General features: G+C 34.4%; 1 protein-coding gene across 1 annotated transcript in view; it reads right to left on the reverse strand.

Annotated features, from left to right (window-relative positions):
* LOC121387109 (multiple epidermal growth factor-like domains protein 10) overlaps positions 1–20,330 on the reverse strand; it is a 46,350-nt gene that overhangs the window by 22,133 nt on the left and 3,887 nt on the right. The window contains exon 2 of the mRNA XM_041518132.1: positions 18,727–18,858. Coding sequence (XP_041374066.1) covers positions 18,727–18,858 — 132 coding nt within the window. The remainder of the gene's footprint in view (positions 1–18,726; positions 18,859–20,330) is intronic.

Genomic DNA, 20,330 nt, shown 5'->3' on the forward strand with positions numbered 1-20,330 from the left:
ACATGTACTCCATTTTTACGAGCTGTGTCTGTATAAATAAATATATACACGATTATTTTTTTAAAACATTAATTATTTGTAGATGTTATATTATTGTTTGCGTATGTATTTTGAAATTATATTGTATATAAGTGATCATCACAAGCATGAACCGTTCGCTGGCATATGTCAATACATACGCATATACGTGGGAAACAGATTTTTAAAATTAGAAAGTCTCGATCTCTGAAACTAATTTGTTGGTGCTACAATAAATATTTTCAAATATTGCACTTCCATAAACTCTACGTATTTTTAGCAAACGTCCTGGACTGAAGAATATAATTATAGTCTTATGACCCCCAGCTGGGGGGGGTGGGGGGGGTGGGGTGGTGGGGGTGGTGGTGGGGGGGGGGGGTTCGGGGTATTATTTCACAGTTAAATCGATACAACACAATTAAAGTAATTATCAAGGCGTATAATATAAAATAATAACACCTTTTCCCATTTTGATGGCTATTATTATGGCCGTCCGTGTTTAACTTCACTATGTGTTGTTATATGTATTGCGAAGTTGATTTTAAAATACCGCCATTGGCCACACTTCAAGAAATGGCCTCAGATCACAGTTATCTTCCCGCGCAAGATTATTTCATGGCAGACAGCCTTGGAGTGGTAGCTGTGTAACTGAAGTTGACAGGAGAGAGCATGCAGTTTTCAAACATGTGTAACTTGTTGACATTGAAGGTTTTTTGTGTGATAATTCCGGCCCATGCAAAAGTAGTGCTTTGTGTGTAAAATGGGTGTACTCCGGACAGGTTTAGTGGGTGTGTTTATTTAAACCAATATCCACGGGTTGTTCTTTTCAAGGTATCTTACCCTCAGGTAGGCAAACGTACATACAAAATCCATGGGCTTGCTAATAATAAAAATGCTACAGCCACTAACCCTGTATAGAAACATTTAACATAAATAATTGTGGTCTGTGGCCAAATATGTAGCCAAGTGGTGTTAGCGAACTCAGTTTCTTATTATGTTATCATTATTATCCATATAGTTCAACATAACAGAGTTAATAATAACCATACGAGGCACACGTGTAATAACAAGTGTGATGACGTAATTTTGGGACGCGGCGTCATAACATGACGTTGTTCCACCAGTCCTAGCTCAGACTGTACATTTGAAATATGACATCATTTCGTCGTCTCCTAATTGTGGCTGAAACATTTTGAGTTGGGTCTTGTTATTTATAAAGAAAATAACACTAATAAATGTATAATAAAGAAATTATTACACTCGCGTGTGAGTTGTACTGATTTTACGAAACTCGTGGCAGGTTTCTTGTATTACCATCGCTCTCGCTCGGGCAATACCAAAATCCTGACACTCGTTTCGTAAAATCAGTACGACATACACGTTCGTATAATAATCTCTATTTATTAACGATTACTTGACGAATGAGAAAGGAATTATCAACGTTGAGGAGCCGAGACACGACGACATTGTTAGAGACGTATTGTCAAATGAAATGACCATAATGAAGTTGAAAAAAACGCAGGTCCCATTTTAACTAGCACCACTGACGACTGAGTGTAGAGAACACTGGTTTTTTGTTCAACTTTTTGTTTTGTTTTGAACTGTTTGTTCTTTTTGTTTTTTTGGTGAGTGGATATATCAAAGCAAAACATGTATGCGTGTGTGTGTTTAATTCAGTCGCGAATGGGGAGGGACGTACTCCAGTGGTAAAGCGATCGCTCAATGCGCGGTCTGTCTAGGATCGATACCCGTCGGTGGGCCTATTGGGCTATTTCTCGTCCCAGCCAGTGCACCATGGCTGGTATATCAAAGGCCGTGCTATGTACTATCGTGTCTGTGGAATGGTGAACATAAAAGATCCCGAGGTTGCTACTAATGGGAAAATGTAGCGGGTTTCCTATCTAAGCCTACATGTCAAAATTACAAACTGTTTAGTATCCAATAACCGATGATTAAAGCTGCAGTGTCTGGAATATTTTTATTATTTAAGCATTTAGAATAGATGATCCAGTTCGGTTTAGTACATAAAAGGCCCAACACATCGCTATAGTTTCGCAATGCTCGCTTATCTACATTATCTAGGTCAAATGCAAACCCAATGGCCAGCTTGTTTTTCTTCAATTAGCGGGACGCCAGTAGAACTGGGAATTTACGCGATTTACGCAGGCGCTGAGCTTCTCACGTGATTTTGAACAAATTTGACTGAGGGGTCGTCTCATAACTCCAAAATATATTTATATCATTAGAGGTATGGTACAATACCTTTCCAGGGGTCGATGGGGGATTTGCCTTGAAATTTTGACAGTGACCAGCGGTTGGCATAACGCGTTCCATGTAAGGGTATGCTAATAATTACGTAACACCCTAGGGGTAGAGGAAGAGGGCGGTATGTTCGATATACGTAAAATTTATGAGACTATATGTTATTTCTATTCATTACTTAGACCTAAAAATGTGTGTGTGTGTGGGGGGGGGGGGGGGGGGTGTTTGTTTTTTTAATGCGCGGTCGGTCTACGGTCGATCCCCATCGGCGGGATTGTTACAGCCAGTGCGCCATGACTGGTATATAAAAGGCCATGGTATGTGATATCCTGTCTGTGGGATGGTATATATAAATGATCCCTCGCTAAAAAAAATAAAATAATAAAACAATATTTTTAAAATGTAGCGGGTTTCCAAGGCGTGTGCGCAGGGATTTCAGCGGGGTTGGAGGTTATAGACTGCGTTGAGCGAAGTTTATATGGGGCCATGTTCCCCCTGAATATATATTTCAATTGTTTTTATCTTGGTCAGGTAAGGGTTTCGACCCCCAATACCCCCCCCCCGTCCCCCCCCCCCCCCTGCACATGCGCCCGTTTTCTCTCTTAGATTATATGTCAAAATTACCGAATGCTTCACATCCAAAAGCAGATAATTATTATATCAATATGCTCTAACACTGATGTCGTTAAACAAAACAAACTAACATTACCCTTTCCAAACGAAATAATATTTATTTGAATTTTTCGATTTTACCACACGTAAAATTAAAAAGTGAAAACAGCCATTTTCTACTTTAGTATATTTTATTATAAAAATATATACATGATCAATGTGTTATACAAACTAAACTTTGAAAGTTCTAACACTTTATAAAATATTAATTCTTAAATAGGAAGGTACGATTGTCGATAATACCTTGTCAAAATCAAAACTGGTTTTAATGAAAGAATAGTTCGTATTAGACCGTGGGCCCACTATAACCCCTCTGCACCCCCCACCCCCATGGGGATTTTTCAAGATGAGTATATCTTTGAAGCCTATCCATAGACATATTCAAATCAGCTTGTCTGCAGGCAATCTGTTGGTGGGTGTGCCTGTAGGGCATGTTTGAGTGTAGGCACCCTATTTATTTTTTAAAGGGCAAATTTCTGATCAAGGTGAATGTTCCACCTAATTTTCAAAAATATTTGAAAATAATTCTGGACTATATCACTGTTTTTACTTTAAAGCTGGGTTACTGGTGAATGTATTCCATCAAAAAATAATATATTTCTGGCATTTGACGAAGTATAGTGAGTCATTGAATTTGATATGCCCTGAGTATTACAAACATAGTATATGAAAAAACTGCATGGCAATGTTGAAGTTAACATTCAGACATATTTTGAACAGGTTTAAGACCAAATTATGAATGCTATTCATGCTAAACTACATTTTCATAACAACAAACCACAAAGCAATGCATATATGTGGTATGGATATAGTACTTGGGATATACACACCGTCAAAAGTTATGCAGTTCCTGATATATAATTATCTATGTACATGTGTTTATACACACCATACTTAAAACATTCTGAACCTTTTATTATTGTATTGTATTTAATATCTGAAAGCCGCATTATTTAAATATGGTACAGTACATGCTGTCTAAATCATTTACATGGATATTTTGAATATTTTTATATTAAACACAAGTCTTACAAACATAAACAATGAATTTACATATCATTCTATGCGAGTCTGCATTGCATGTACAATTCACCTATCTCACAACAGTCTATCTTACAATGGCCTGTTTTTTTTTTTGCTTTTTGTAATATTTCAGAATATCAGTTCTATTTATATTATGCTTAACTTTTGTTTTGGTGTATATAACTGACATCTACATGGAATATTGTCATCAGGCTAATATCTAGCACTATAAAAATCTAACTTTCATTCCCAATTCTCAATCATTTTATCTGACCCAAATATGATATATGTGAAGTTCACAATTTTATATTTCTAGATCCTTCTTTTTATTGTATAAAGTAGATGTTAATAACAACTACAAAACAATATAATATGTGATATGAATAATTATATACTTCTCAAAATAAGTTAAGCAATGCCAGAAATGTATTAATTTATACATACATATACTTAGGATTGCCTGAATCTTTTATTATTAAACAAAAATTGACCTGGGTTTTTTTTCACATATTGAGGCTTCATTATCCAAATGTGGTTCAGTATATGGAGTGTATATACTATGTTCACACATGTATGAAGATGTCCCACTATTCTTAGTACCAGCCAGTTGTAAGTACTTTTCTTCGGCATGTATGTTTTAAATTTACAATCCATCTATCTTACAGAAGCTTGTAATATTTTTAAAAACACATTTCTATTTAAATTGTACTTAATTTATGCTTAGGTGTGTATAATTGACATCAAATATAGTCACCAGGCATATCTAGCACTTGACTTTCTTTCCTATATCATCTGACTCAAATATAATGTCTATCATGTTTACAATATCTGTAATTTCTTATTTTTTCTTTGGGCCTTTGCTCTTGTTCATCCCTCAATATGTCAACAGTTCTTGTAGCATCAGATCACAAACCATCCACTTCAGCTTCAGTATTTCGTTGGCCATTTCTCAGCTCTGTTCATGTGGTTGAGGAATACCCTGGACTTTGTGATATGATTTAATACCAAATGAGACCATGGCAGTTTGCTCTCTTGCAAATTGCTCTGTTGGTACAACGTATTTTCAGGGAATATCTTCTGGATGGAAAGTTTGCAACTAATCCTCAGTTTCATAATAACAGCATTCGTGGTCATGTGAAAGGGGTTCTTCCAAGCCATACTTGATCTAAGGAATCCCTACAAAGGTCTCAAGAGACTCGAACAGATTACTATAAATGAAAAAAGAAAACTGCCCTCAGCTTTGTGGGAAGAGGGTTCTATTTGTGAGACAAAGTACATGTTTCAAATGCAAACCATGTCTGAGGGTGTTGTGAAGTACACAAGAAGATGCAGAGACAAAGATTATATTTCAATGTATGTACATTGCTGCCAGTTCACCATCCCAGATACGAACATTTTTATACACTCAGCTTGGCAACAAGAGGCATCTTACAGATGTGCACATATCATTAAGAACACAGGGAATACACCAACTAGCAATCCCAGCTGTGCTTGCCATTACTGGCCATGATACCAAAATTGCTTTTATGCAGAATGGTTTTGAATATTTTCAAGCAACACCAATACTTTCTTGAAATGTTGTTAGCTCATGAAAGGTCAGCAAAAACTGATGTCCATATATTTAAGAAGTAGATCATTTCATATACCTTCTTTATGGGAGTGCAGGTGCGAATAACACAAAAAAAACCATTATGACTTGAGAAATCTCTGGAAATGTTTGTTGTCAAACCAAGGATGAAAATATTGAACAACAGTGGAGTATAAATCGGCCTTCTCCACTCTACATGTATTTATTCACTGAGAATGCACATAAAGAGAGAAAATTGCCAAGTTGTCATTTGATATCAGTCATACCAGGCAGTCCAGGCTATTCCCCAACCAAATGGCTGAGAAATTTTAGAAGGAACACTAAAATACCAGAAATTGTGAACATGACAGACATATTTTATTTGCATGAAAATACAAAGGAATATGAAAGGAAGTCAAAACGTTCCTAGACAATATTTGATGTAGATACTAGTTATATACACCTGAGCATAAGTTAAGCACAATATAAAAGCAAATCTAAACATATTACAAACACAGACTAGTATAAGATGAACTTCTGTGAGATAGATGAATTGTACATGTAATGCATAAGAAATTACGGTAGGTACACAAAACTGATGTTTTAAATTGTTAACACTGGTGTTTAGTAAAGAGGGACATCTTCATAATATTGAGGCACATACATGTTAATTAAGGACTAGCAAACATTCTTATATTATAATATAATTCTTTGTTACTGCCATATTATTTTAGCTAGTGTTGGTCATATATATGACTTCTAAACATTGTTTCAGTAAAATCTGACTGGTGATACACACACAAAAAAAAACGCTGAGTATTTCACCTATTTATGAAATGAGCATAGTATTTGTTACATATTTGTTCAGAATGATATTTGTCATTGTGTTCTATCTAAATTGTTATTTAAATCATTAAGTTTAAGAACCATGCCACAATGACTGACAACTTTCAACGGAAGAAAGTTGTATTTTCCCCCATATTTAAAAGAAAATGCTAAATATCTATTGGCCCTTAATTAATTTTGTTGAGTATAGTAAAAGGCAGATATACTGAAATCATAATTTGAATAATACTGCCTCAGTATATTAAATACAGTGCAATTTTTAATAATAAAAGGTTCAAGCAGCCCAAAGTATGTGTAAATATAGAAAATAATGCATTTCAGTCATTGCTTAACTTTTGCCGATGAGTATATCATTATTCATACCATATATTGCATTGTTATTTGGTTTATTAATATTAACATCTAGTATAGGATGAATAACATTCATTTTAGCCTTATATCTGTTAAACATTTATATGGATGACAACCATATCACTATATTTAATTTTTCCATATAGCATTTTTGGGACACAAAATACGCAACGGTACCCCTATTCAAATGGCGATATTTTTTTAATCCACCAACATTTGTGCTGCAGACAAGCAGATATTATATTCATATGTAATTGGGTATCTAAAAATATTTGTCTCCAAAAATCCCGGGGGGGGGGGGGGGGGGTTCGGTATCTGGCCCATGGACTATATTCTCAACCGAACGTTCTTTGTACAGCGCAAGATTTCTCATTTCATATTTTGAGACGAGCCCTACAATTTCAAATCCGCAAACACACCTGTTAACTGAAATTGACAACAGGCTGTCGTTTGTGGTTTGCTGAGCAATGGACGAATCGAGCGTATACTTTTGACGTTCTCCGTTCATAGCGAACACACACGGATTTTTTAAAAGTACAGTTGAACTTGTATTTCATATTAGTGCATGATATTATTATATGGTAACCAGCCACTGTAACTTTATTAAATCAATGTGATCTAGTGGTGTCGTTTTACAAAACAAACTTCAAAAACAAACTGCCAAGATGCATGCCTTTCAAAGGCAACTATAAATGGAAGAAGATCAACCTTTAATTTGACAGGGAAAAAAAGAAAAACAAAAGGAAGCACCCTTGGTGGTGCATAATATTATGTAAAACAAATTAATTAATTTAATTAAAACTTACAAAATAAATAATTAAATTAAATATTGTAGACTACTGAGATTAATTTTGGGTATGTAGCCATGAAAACAATTTTTATGTGTGACATTTATATTTTAAAATGGGATAGCCCTACGGTTCAGAAGAATCCTGTATGCGGTTGTTAAATTCGGGCTAGTTAGAATCGTACCATAATCCACTCGAAATATTTCGCGTACGTTTCGCGCCGTACGAAAATGGCATAAATGGAAACACTTCTTAGCAGACGCTGATTCATACCGGCCACCTGTTCCGCTGTACACCCATGACCCCAAAAGTCAATCCACAATATTACAAATAACATGGGCAAACTCCATCCAGAGGGCTTACCATTGACAAAGAAACATCTTGTTTTAATTCTTCTCCAATTACTAGAAATGAATATGTGAATCGCACTACACTATTATGTCTCAATTAGGAACTATAGTGGAACCTGATGAATGAACTCTTACCAGGAAGTGAACTGTGCAGTAAGACCTACTACTTGATGGAACTAATGATCCAAATTCGTTCCAATTGAATATATTAGTAATTTATATTATATGTATAGGTAGCGTATACAATCAAATTACATAATGTGTTATTGTTCAGATCATATAGACTGCTTCAATTAGATGCAAATTAATACGGCCATATGACTATTTTTATTGATATAGAAGTAAACGCAACAGGGCAACGCACAGTAGTTAGCCAGTGAATTCAGTCATCAAACAAAAACATTTCAATAGCAATTTTAGACTGAACGTTGTCCAGCTTTCTGCAAGGCAAAACGTTGTGCACTAGTTTGTTATTATGTAGGCATAATAATGTAAAAGTACGTCATTCCAAAAGACCGTGTCATATATTCATACGTCAACTGAATACCATGAACTGGCCGATTGGAATTATAGCTGAGTATAAAGTTTACAAAAACACGTGAGATTATATGATAACGTTAACCTTTACTTTGTTTAACGACACCACTAGAGCACATTGATTTATTAATCATCAGCTATTGAATTTCAAACATTTGCTAATTTTGAAATAGTTTTGAAGAGCAAATCCTTTACATTTGTTCCATTAGTAGGAAGGAATCTTGTATATGCACCATCCCACAGACAGGATAGCACATACACTTTGATATATCTGTCGTGATGTATAGGCTGGAACGAGAAATAACCCAATCACTGCCGGGGATCGATCCCAGACCGACTGCGCATCAGACGAACGCTTTACCACTGGGCTACGTCCCACCCCTTAGAATATATGATAAAGAGGTTTTTACCCCCGTGTGTTTCGGTATCATCAGAATCATATATTATACGAATACAAAATAATGTATTACATATGGTGACCTGGTTATGATAATGGAATCTAACAAGCAATACAACAACAGGCTAATTAAACGCTTGAAACAGACACACTTACAGTCGGTGCGGAAGTAAATAACTAGTTTGTGTATGTAGTAGTTTCTTCCCAAGTCCACTTCCCACCACGTGTATGACTCTTCACCGGTCAGTATGCAGAATGCTCCAGTATCAGCCTTACGGTTGCCATCTACAGCGAGCACAGACGAATTCGGAAGAATGTTTGTATAGTATGAACTCTGGTAGGTAGGTTTCAATAAAGCTACATTTTCTGAAATATCCAGAAAAAAATCAGTATATTAGTTTATGTTCGTTATGACACTACTAAAAGAGGTTATTTATAACATTTTACAATTTCCTAACACCATTGGGGAGAAATATAATATTAAAAAGCCTTATTTTACTCAAATTAAATCACCTATTTTCAACCCTTCCTAATGCACCTGATGACGGTATTCAACTACTACAGCGGCAATTATTTTCTTTCGTATGGAATGGTAAAATTAAGCGTATTCAAATGTAAAAAAATATTAAAGATGGTGGTATTAAAGTTGCATTAATAGAAGAATTTATTAAAGCACAAAATATTGCTTGGGTTAGAAGATTAGTTAACACTGATTCTAAATGGAAGGGATTGATTATTCATGAGTATAAATTTTTAGGTAATATAATGGATTTTGACTCTGCAGGAATAGGAAAACACTGTCAATATATTTATAATTATTATTGGAAGGACATATTAATGGCGTGGGAACATATCTTTAAAAATGCAAATCAAACACTGTGTTTGAAGAGATATTGTCACAATATATTTGGAATAATAATGACATAAAAATAAATGGAAATTCAATATTCTATAGAGATTGGTTCGAAGGAGGTAATTTTTTAACTTATCGTGAATTTAAGCTGGTTTTTAATATCAATACTAATTTTTTTAACTTATCAAGGTCTAATTAATGCGGTAAAACAATATTTCAAATTGTGTAAAGTTGAACTGAAAAATAAGCTGCCGTCTCCTATATTGCCATATAATATTAGAATATTAAATACGACTGTTGGAGAAAGTAAACATCACTATAATACTTTACCAAATTCGTCGTTCTCAAAATCAGCATACAAATTAAAATGGGAAAACTGTACTTTTTCAGATTTTGATTGTAAAAATATAAATATAATTCCACTGGTTTCAGTTTAAAGTAATTCATAATATACCTCCTGTTAATACCTATTTATATAAAATCGGTTATATTTCTTGTCCGAAGTGTAATTTTTGTAATTTAGAACTTGGTACAATTATCCATTTATTTTGGGAATGCACTTTAGTCAACTCAATTTGGACTGATATCAGAACTGGATTCATGTATAAACGGGCAGCAACATTAAATTTAATAAAGAAAATAAATTGTTTGGCTTTAAGACCAGAAATAATTATCCCATTAATGCATTTTACTTGTTACAAAGCACTTAATATTTAAAAGTCATTTCAATTCACATGTACCCAGTTGACTGAATGCTATTATGTTACAAAAGCAGCATCTTTTTTCCGCGTGCAATTATGATAAATTCACCACATGTTGGTCAATTTGTCACAATTTAATTAAAAGTTGTATTTCTTCTCTTGTTTTTAATACTTAGTATGTCCTCGGTCTCCTTTTGAATTTTTCATACATGTATGTCTGATTATTAGTCACATATATTTGATTTTTAGCTAAATATCTCTTTAACTACTTTATTTCTCTTTGTCATTTTCACTGTATACATCTGTGTTTCGATATTATGTCCAAAAAATGGGAATAATATTTTTTAAATATTACAATTTCACCTGTCACTAATTTCCATATACATGTACATGTTTTTCGAATTGAACTATTGTTATTTTACCATAGTAAATTAGTGTTAAACCCGGAAATAAATAGCACAGTGCTGATTTTTTTCAGGACAGTTGCAGAATATCTATAGTAATAACATATCAAAAGTCCCCAAGTTTCCGAAGTGTGCTCACTTTATTACAGACGTATATATATATGTATCGTCCCGTAACTTGATTACGTCAGTAACCTATTTTCGTCTTCAGCCTCTAAGAATCTGTAATATACTATAGGACCCCTATCGCACGTATATTTTAAACATTTGCGATATTTAAAACAAAAATAAGAATACAAGTTTTTAGTAGTATAAAGTTAAAGTTAACAAACAAGTTAAGAACTAAAAGGTTATTGTAAGGATATCCGTTTTTGCTGTTTGTTATGTTGAATTACAACAATAGTTTAAACTACTTATACATTTATAAATTTTATTTAAATAAATAAATAATGTGTATTTAATTAGTAAGATAAACCATTTAACAACAGCTTTACGGACCTAAATTTACAATCATTCATTAGTGGTCTCGAACGAAGAAAAGTAGGCTACATTTGATTAAAACTCACAATGTTCGTCGTAAATCAAAACCTTTGTTTCCTCGACTTGTAAAACCCAAAACCTTTGTTTTGTCGACTTTTAAGTAATATTACAATGTGTTATGGATATTAGTCATATATGAAGTAATATAAGTTTTAATGGAAGTATATATTTTCAGAAATGGGAAGGAAGCTGACGCAGAAATTATCAAAATTATATGTTTTATTTAGTACACACGAATTTCACATCATCCATTCATTTGTATTGACCATTGAGATTTACAGGGCTGTATATAGCATGGGTTACGGGGCTGTTACAAAACCAAAGTACCATGTTTAGGTTAACAGAGCCCTTTTGTCTACCTCAGGCTTTCTTTGAAATTGAATACTGTATTTTATGTACTTTTACAAATTTTAAACAGTAGTTCTCTTACTATAATATTTCTTAAAACTTGTTTTTAAATACATCCATTAATTTAGGGTACGCAATTGTACCCTTCGTACCCTCTGGCAGAAACCCTGTACCTGTAGTCTGGTTCTTTTTTTACTGCTACCCCACTTACGTTAGGGTAGGTACCAACCTGTACAATGATAGCAACGCAACAAAATAATAAGAAACTTTGGTGGTTAGAAGCATAAACAAATTATTTTAGAGGAAGTCGACGAAGTGAGACTAGGCGAAGGTGGCCAGAATTAACATTGGCATAACTGTGGTACAGGTACTGTTACAAACTCAGCACAACTGTAAATATGGGTGATATAATGAGACATACAGAACCAAGGCAGAGTTCAGCTTGTAATCAGTAGTCCTGTGTTGAAGCACTGGCACTCTGTACATATCCTTGTTTTAAAAAATATTGGTTGCAGTGGACTTATAGTTAGGAAGAGCCTAACACCTAACGTTCATCTTAGTGGTCCAACTCAGTTTTGTCCGTCAGCAGTTGGACCATTTTCTGTTAATATGGTACAAATTTGGTGCATGAAACCTCATGCATTTGACATAATATTGGATAAGAGTAAAGGGGTGAGACCACCACATAATCCTGATTCAGAGTGGGAAGTTCTTGGTGCCCAGTCAATACAAACCTGAACACTATAGGCCTACATAGATATAAATATATATGTTGAGATAAACAGTTGAAGATAGTAGCCTTGCAAAAGAAAAGTAGGCCTACCCTCAAGCGCATTTGTTTGTCGTTTTTAAATAGAAGACACCCATACAATTGTATTTTTCTTAATCTTCTTGTTCTAATTTATATGAAACATGTAATCATTTTGCTGTCTCCAGTTTCTTTTATTTTGTATTTTAAAACTTCGACAGCAGATGTCAAAAATGTGCGTGTGATACCAGGGTGAACTCGTTACGATTTGCGGTGAAAATGGCTGTGTTGGTTGTTCCTGGCATGGTAGGTTCTTTAGATTTTAATGTAGACATTAATGTAAAGAGTACTCCGTTTCATGTCAACCTAATGAAGTTATACTTTAGTAGACACAATATTCTTTGCACATACACCAGTGTATTTGTCATCAACAATTTGAGTGATTATTGATCTACAGAAAGATGAAAGTGAATCAGAGTTCGTGAAGAATGGCATCCCATCCTCCCCTAACATGATACAAACAGAAAGTCTTTATGATGCACAAGTAAGTGTAGAACGCAAAACTTGCATGCAACCAACAACGGACAGTTACACAGCTTCTAGAATAAAGTTCAGAACCTTTAATGATATACGAATTTGATACATCCTGAAATTTAACTAAAGCGACTAGGCAAGAAAGTTTTATCAGTGTTGGGAAGTGCCCAAGGCTACAATATGCAAAACTCATAGCGGTACTGTATAATTGTTATAATATGATTTTACAACCTGGAATATTTAGGTCATTTGGTATGTCAAATTAGATTACGACTTCCAGACAGTCAAAGGTATTAATAGGTACTACGACACTGAACGAAAAACGTTTTTCAGGCTTTGTGAAATTTGACAGTGAAAAGATACATAGGTTACTACAGTCAAACCTGTCCTAGCAGCCACCTGTATTCTGCAGTCACCTGCCTTAAGCGGCTAGTGACCACTCAAATCGGATCCCAAATCGCAAAAATACCTGTATTAAGCGGCTACAGTAAATGTTTACTATTATATAAAAGGGATATTTAACAACAGCAATAAGATGCAACATATAACCGATCTACACACCTTCAGGAATACTAGTACCCATTGAGTCCCGACATCTCGACTGTGTATCATTTAAGAAAGTATGACTATAGAAAGCATCTAATTGCCTCTGGACAGGCTACGCTTAACATTTGTAGATTCACTTACTGTGACAATACACCGCATGAAGTAAAAATTAAATAATTAAATGGAATGAGAAAACAAACTTGTTGAGAACGATTAATTTAATACATTCCAGATGCAGTTTTTCCTGAAGGAGGCGACATGTCAAAAGTTTATTTATAGTAAACTGTGAAGCAGACATCCATTAATTAGCAGTATAGACGTTAAAACAAGAAATAACAACATATGTTTCAAAGACTATATGTCGCAACCTGTAATCAGCGGTCACTTGACTTAAGCGGCCACTTTTATCTACTCCCTTGTGTGACCGCTTAAGACAGGTTTGACTGTATCTATTTCAATATCAAGTGTTTGTATAGGCGTACGGGCTCTCTTACAGTGTCGTTCACTACAATTTGACTTACACTCGGGTCCAAATGAACCACCTTGACAATCTGTAGAAACATACATACAGCAGTGTGTTACTTAACCTATCGAACAGTAGTTCAGTTTAATATTAATTTTAATGGGACTATCCCGAGGTTTTAGTCTTAGCGAGACCTCCGTTTATTACACCCAAGAGAGTAAACACAGCATGCATCATTTTAAACGCTATCTTACCTTAACATAGTCGTAAGGGCGCCCATTTGTGTAGGGGGACAAGCCGGTTTTTGCCCGAATTAAACGAAAATGCCTGAATCTGGATAACACAGTTTATTCATATATACACAAGTACCAAACAGCTATATAGGGTTGCAAACGAATCACTACGCATTTTTGCATGGATTACAACCAATGTTGAGGGTAAAATTATGAAAATACATGGTAAAAAGGTTAGCACATTTTGCACGAATATCACTACATTTTTTGCCCGAATTTGAGATTTTGCTCGAGTACTAGGGGGCAGTTGCCCCCCCCCCCCCTTTCCCCGCCCCCTGTCTCGTACGCTTATAGGTGTCTAGTTAATAAAATACGTACTTTTCATTTTGTGACGAAAACTGTGATTTAAAAAATGTATGTTTTTCTTCTGTAACCAATTTTTAGAACATTAAAATAAATTGTGATTTTTGTATGCTGTCATATTACAAAGAATCCATTATCAACCAATAAATAAGATTTTGTTATATATAATATACATAATCCATTTTATAATATGAAATTAAGTAAACATACACGAACTGCAGGCTCGTGTGAACGTACATTTTCGTCCTCAAATAGGGGAGCACAGGTGCCGTACGTTTTGTTTTGTTTTTTTTTATTGTTTTTTTATATATATTTACTTTACCCAGTCCATTCTGACCATTCTCCCCGGACTTTTTAACAAACACTTAAAAGGAAGGAAATGTTTTATTTAACGACGCACACAACACATTTTATTTACGGTTATATGGTGTCCGACATGTGGTTAAGGACCACACAGATATTGATACAGGAAAAGCGCTGTCGCCACTTCATGGGCTACTCTTTCCAATTAACAGCAAGGGGTATTTTATATGCACCATCCCACAGACAGGATATCACATATCACCGCCTTTGATGTACCAGTAGTGGTGCACTGGCTGGAGCGAACACTTAAAAGACCGCATATCAGAACTGCAACAGCATCATTCAATTGTTTGTTGTGTTTTTCTTCTTTTTTGTGTGTGGATACGCACACTTTACTACTTTTGTAAATAGCCCACAACAGATGATCCGCTTAGTTCATGAATATGGCTAAATGTTTTACAGATATAACACGCGTCATCTTGGTATCAAGTCACATTGTTAGATTTAATATGTGGTCTTGATAATCCTGACAGGTTTGGGGCATGCAAATAAAAATGCATATATTGACTTTAATTGTTATTCCATTCTGTTTTAAATCAAATAAATAAAAAAAATTAAATATTTTATCTTAATAATTAATGTTTTAAAAAATAATTATCTAAACAAGTTTGTTAAATATGTTTTAGCCCGTTCAACTATCACAATTTTTTTTATTTTTAAGTAGCCTTGCAAAAGAAAAGTAGGCCTACCCTCAAGCGCATTTGTTTGTCATTTTTAAATAAAAGACACCAATACAGTTGTTGTTTTTTCTTAATCTTCTTGTTCTAATTTATATGAATCATGTAATCATTCTGCTGTCTGCGGTTTCTTTTATTCTTTATTTTCAAAGTCCGACCGCAGAGGTGAACAATGTGCGCGCGAGCTACATGACGATAATTATAATTTACGTCTGTAGTAAAGTTAGCACACCTGGGAAATTTGCGGACTTTCGATATGTTATTACTAAAGATGTTCTGCATCTATCCTGAAAAAAAAATCAGCTATTTATTTCCGAGTTAAACTTTAATGTTCCTGTAATAGGCAAAACCCCCCACAAAAAACACGAAAAACAACAACAACAACAACAACTACAATAATAATAATAATAATAATAATAATAATAATAATATAAAAGATAATATTAATAACAACAGCAACAGGAACAATAATAACAAAAACAAATATATTAATAATAGTTTTTATAATAATAATAAATAATAATAAACATTTAATAATGTATAAATATAGCTACATCATATGTTTTTCATACATAAGGCCTGACATTGGCTGTTTCATTTAAGCAATGTATGTATGAACAGCTAGTCGACAATACTAAAAAAATTTATAGGAACAAACTCGTATACATAGGGGCGGGACGTAGCCCAGTGGTACAGCGCTCGTTCGATGCGCGGTCGGTGTGGGATCGATCCTCGTCGGTGGGCCCATTGGGCTATTTCTCGTTCCAACCACTGCACAACGACTGGCATATCCAAGGCCGTGGTATGTGCTATCCTGTATGTGGGATGGTGCTTATAACAGATCCCTTGCTGGTACTCATTTCTAACAAACCATGCCCCAAAATGTGGACGTAATCTTTTCCTAAGCATCCCCCCTTTTGTCAAATTATGGATCTGCCCCTGAAATTTCAATCAGGAAGCACCCCTACTAGATGTGTAATGGATATATCTATAAACCAAAGTCATAATATGGCCATTATTGATCAATATTATTGGAAATAATTAAAAGAAATCAATGATTTGTCATTTACAGCATATTATATATTCAGAAATAATAACCTTCATTTGATCTTGGAAATGTAGATCAAATTGACAAATTATGAACATCCAGGAAATCAAAATGCAAAGTTTGGATACTCTGTCAGAAAAAAGCATTGTTCAAGACTTCAATCTCCCCTACAACTGAAATTTGGAGTCTCTGCCGTGGACTGTTGGTTTTGGGTAGCAGCAGATCGAAAACAAATTGACCTTGACGTACCATTAAAAGTATGCAAATTTCCAATTAACGTACATGTTTAGGGAAGTAAGAGTTGCAGATCTGAAATCTACACATATATTTATATAAGCATCAATGTTCAAACCTTCCTGACTCTCCAACATAGATAAATCGACCTGGCTCCCGTACTATTAGGTTATGTCAACACCATTGGATTACTGCCTAAGATATCAAAGAACGTTGAGCAAGACAAAGCTGTTATAACTTGTGACCAAGTCATTTATGAAATAGTATTATCACATCGGCATACCTGTCCTGAACAGTTATACTATTGTACCTTCAAATGAAATTTGCAATGTGCAATATATTTATTCATGTGATTAAGCGACATAGAATATATTCTTGCTCATGCATAGGTTTGCCTTCCAGGAACTTCCAAATAGAATATTTCTGGGAGAACTATTACTTAATACTGAAGGCACAGAGTACTATTTAGAGCTATTCTGATTACATTACCAGAAACTTCAGATCTGGATATTTGTGCAAATCTTGATATTGATGTTTTGGTGAGGAAGAACAAAGTAAAAAACACAGATGTGTTCCAAGATGATATTTCATAATTTTTAAAATTTTGTATTAAAAGTACAATGTAGCAGGTGATACGTCCTCTTAATTAAATATACTGCTAACCTTAAGTTTATTATGTGTCGCTCATACATATTATGGTACATCCAAAGATGTTCATCCCAATGCACGTTTAAGGCAAATCAATCAACTTTTAAATTTTAACTTAATAAACTTCAAATTGGTTTAAAACCATTCAGTTTAACAAATATGTAACTATAAATTCGGTTTCATTGATCTAGGAATTGTAACTTGTCGAAATGGGCATAAATTTGAAAACTCGATATAAATTTGAAAAAGTAACATTGAGCTAAACGCTAATTAATAGTACTTAAAATTAAAATCAACATTTTTGAAATAATGTTTTAAACATGCATTGTCATAAGCATACAGAGGCACAACTATAAACTAAGTTTGAAGGAAGTAGGACTAATAGTTTTCGAGAAAAAGATATCAACGTAACTTTAACGTTCGAACTAACTGTAAACGTTGACACCGTCGCCGATGTCGCCGGAAACGTAATATATATTTTTTTTTTTTTACCTATTTAAGGCAACAAACTTTTTCGCATGATTTATCTAAAACATATATATTATTAGTTTGCATCATTTCTGAAACAACTTTCCCTTAGCAAATTCGAAACGTTTTATAAAAACAAGTTTTACAAAATACTAGGCTGTCCATGAAATATGTTCTCTATATAACATTCGCATTGGATTTCGCAGAACAGACCAACATTTTGTGCCTTCTGAGATGATAAACTTCAGATAAAAAATGGTTTGAAAAGTATAGCAGAAGGGTTCATCCTGACCACAAAATTCAGTCGTGGCTCCCTGACTGAAATAATCGTAAATATAGATTTTCGTAAGTCTGAATCAATTTGATTATTTCTAACTAGATTTTCAATTACATACTTTTCAGACTAGATTTCCATCGCTAGTTTAAATGCGGTAGAAAAAGACTTCTTTCAAAATATCATATCTTATATGTTTTATTGATGAAGCGAACACTAAATACCATTTATTCTAATCCACACGAATTGGAAATAGTATTGATTAATAAATACTATTTATTTCAAATAAAAACACATGTCAGAAATGAAACTGTTTTGAGTATAGGTTATATATATATATATATATATATATATATATATATATATATATATATATATATATATATATATTATATGTATATATATATATATATATATATATATGCTTTCGTGCGTTAAAAAACAAATATTGCCATCGACAATTGTTTTACCTGTTGTGCATCTTGATCCAGAAAATCCTACCAGGCAAATACCAGAACAACCTGTGACGTCATTGCAGTTGCGTGAGTCACAGTGACAGGTGTAGCTACAGTCCAAACCATATTTCCCTGGCTCACAGGCGCCTGTTAAATAAAAATTAAAATATTAGACCCAATACTAAGTTGTAATAATATTCCTGAGTTTTCATCAAGTAAATATAATATAAGTTCTTTTCTTTTTGCGTCTTTTTATGTAAACAAAACAGGTATCCCACATTCGTATGTAGATATGAGAGTGCGTATTTCTCCTCTTCGACGTTTAGAGAACTGAGATCTCCAGTCCACCCTCACTTCCACTCTCGCTCCTAAGGCCGGCCCGTAAGAACACTATCTGAAGTTGGAGGCACAATCTCTAGTGTAGGGGACACAATATCTGGTGTGGTGGAAGCCATATTTTGAAATGTGATCTTATTTAGATTAGAGCAAAATAAAAACGTACATTTTCTTCTTCAATAGGGGATAGCACAGCCACTTCCTAAGTATCCACCTGTTATGATTTTGTGGAGTGCAATTTTCTTTTTTGACATAAACCAATGGTTTTGTTACGAAGTTTCATTCTTGGACAAAATCACGGTTACCTTTCATGCTATACCCCATTTGGGTTCCAAACTGTAAGGCACCTTGCTAAATTTTAAATTATTGGAAAAAAAACATCAGTATCTGCACACGTAAAAAAATCATATTACTACCTGTCGGATCTGCAGTTGCAATTGCATTATAAATAATTGACTGTACTTTAAACATTGACACTGAAATCATTGATATGGGGCAAGACTACATGAAGTAATGAATATTAGGTATGTGCTGCTGGCTTTGTTTCTAACAAAAATGATTATTTGCTTTATGCTGCGTACAAATACAACTGGGGTCTAACATACGTTTATTTCGATATCTGATCGAGAGAAAGAGACAGATATGAAGAAATAGAGAGAGAGAGAGAGAGAGAGAGAGAGAGAGAGAGAGAGAGAGAGAGAGAGTGTGTGTGTGTGTGTGTGTATGTGTGTGTACTGCCATGTTTGATGATTAGATAAATGAGATTTGAATTTGGCGAAATAGTTTATAATTGAAGTCAGCTTACTAATACTGTATAGGTCCCGTCTTAGATCCTGCTTGTTGCTTTATCAGTGGGAGTACCCCATGTGGCGGTATATGTATATATATATATATATCTGTGTGTGTGTGTGTGTGTGTGTGTGTGTGTGTGTGTGTGTGTGTCTTTTTCTCTGACTATCGCTCTCTTGATTTCCTATCTCTGCCTCTACATACCATCACAGTGTCATTTACCACCCCAAGGCAGACCTGTACAAAACACGTAACGCTGACAATACAGTGCAGCAATAAACAGAGTAAGGCTTATCAATTAACAACCGGCGGCTAATTACGCCAGCAACGTCAATCAGCAATGAATACAGTAAACAAATTAACAGGGATAAACTTAAAGACGGCAGCTAGGTACGCCAGTCAACTATACATTAATTAAACAAAATGAAGGGTTTATACTGATAGGCGACACACACAAAACATTACCTAGACAGTATGTCGCCATTAGCAATATA

This window comes from Gigantopelta aegis, chromosome 13 (genome assembly GCF_016097555.1).
Source record: "Gigantopelta aegis isolate Gae_Host chromosome 13, Gae_host_genome, whole genome shotgun sequence".
Classification (NCBI taxonomy): Eukaryota; Metazoa; Mollusca; class Gastropoda; order Neomphalida; family Peltospiridae; genus Gigantopelta; species Gigantopelta aegis.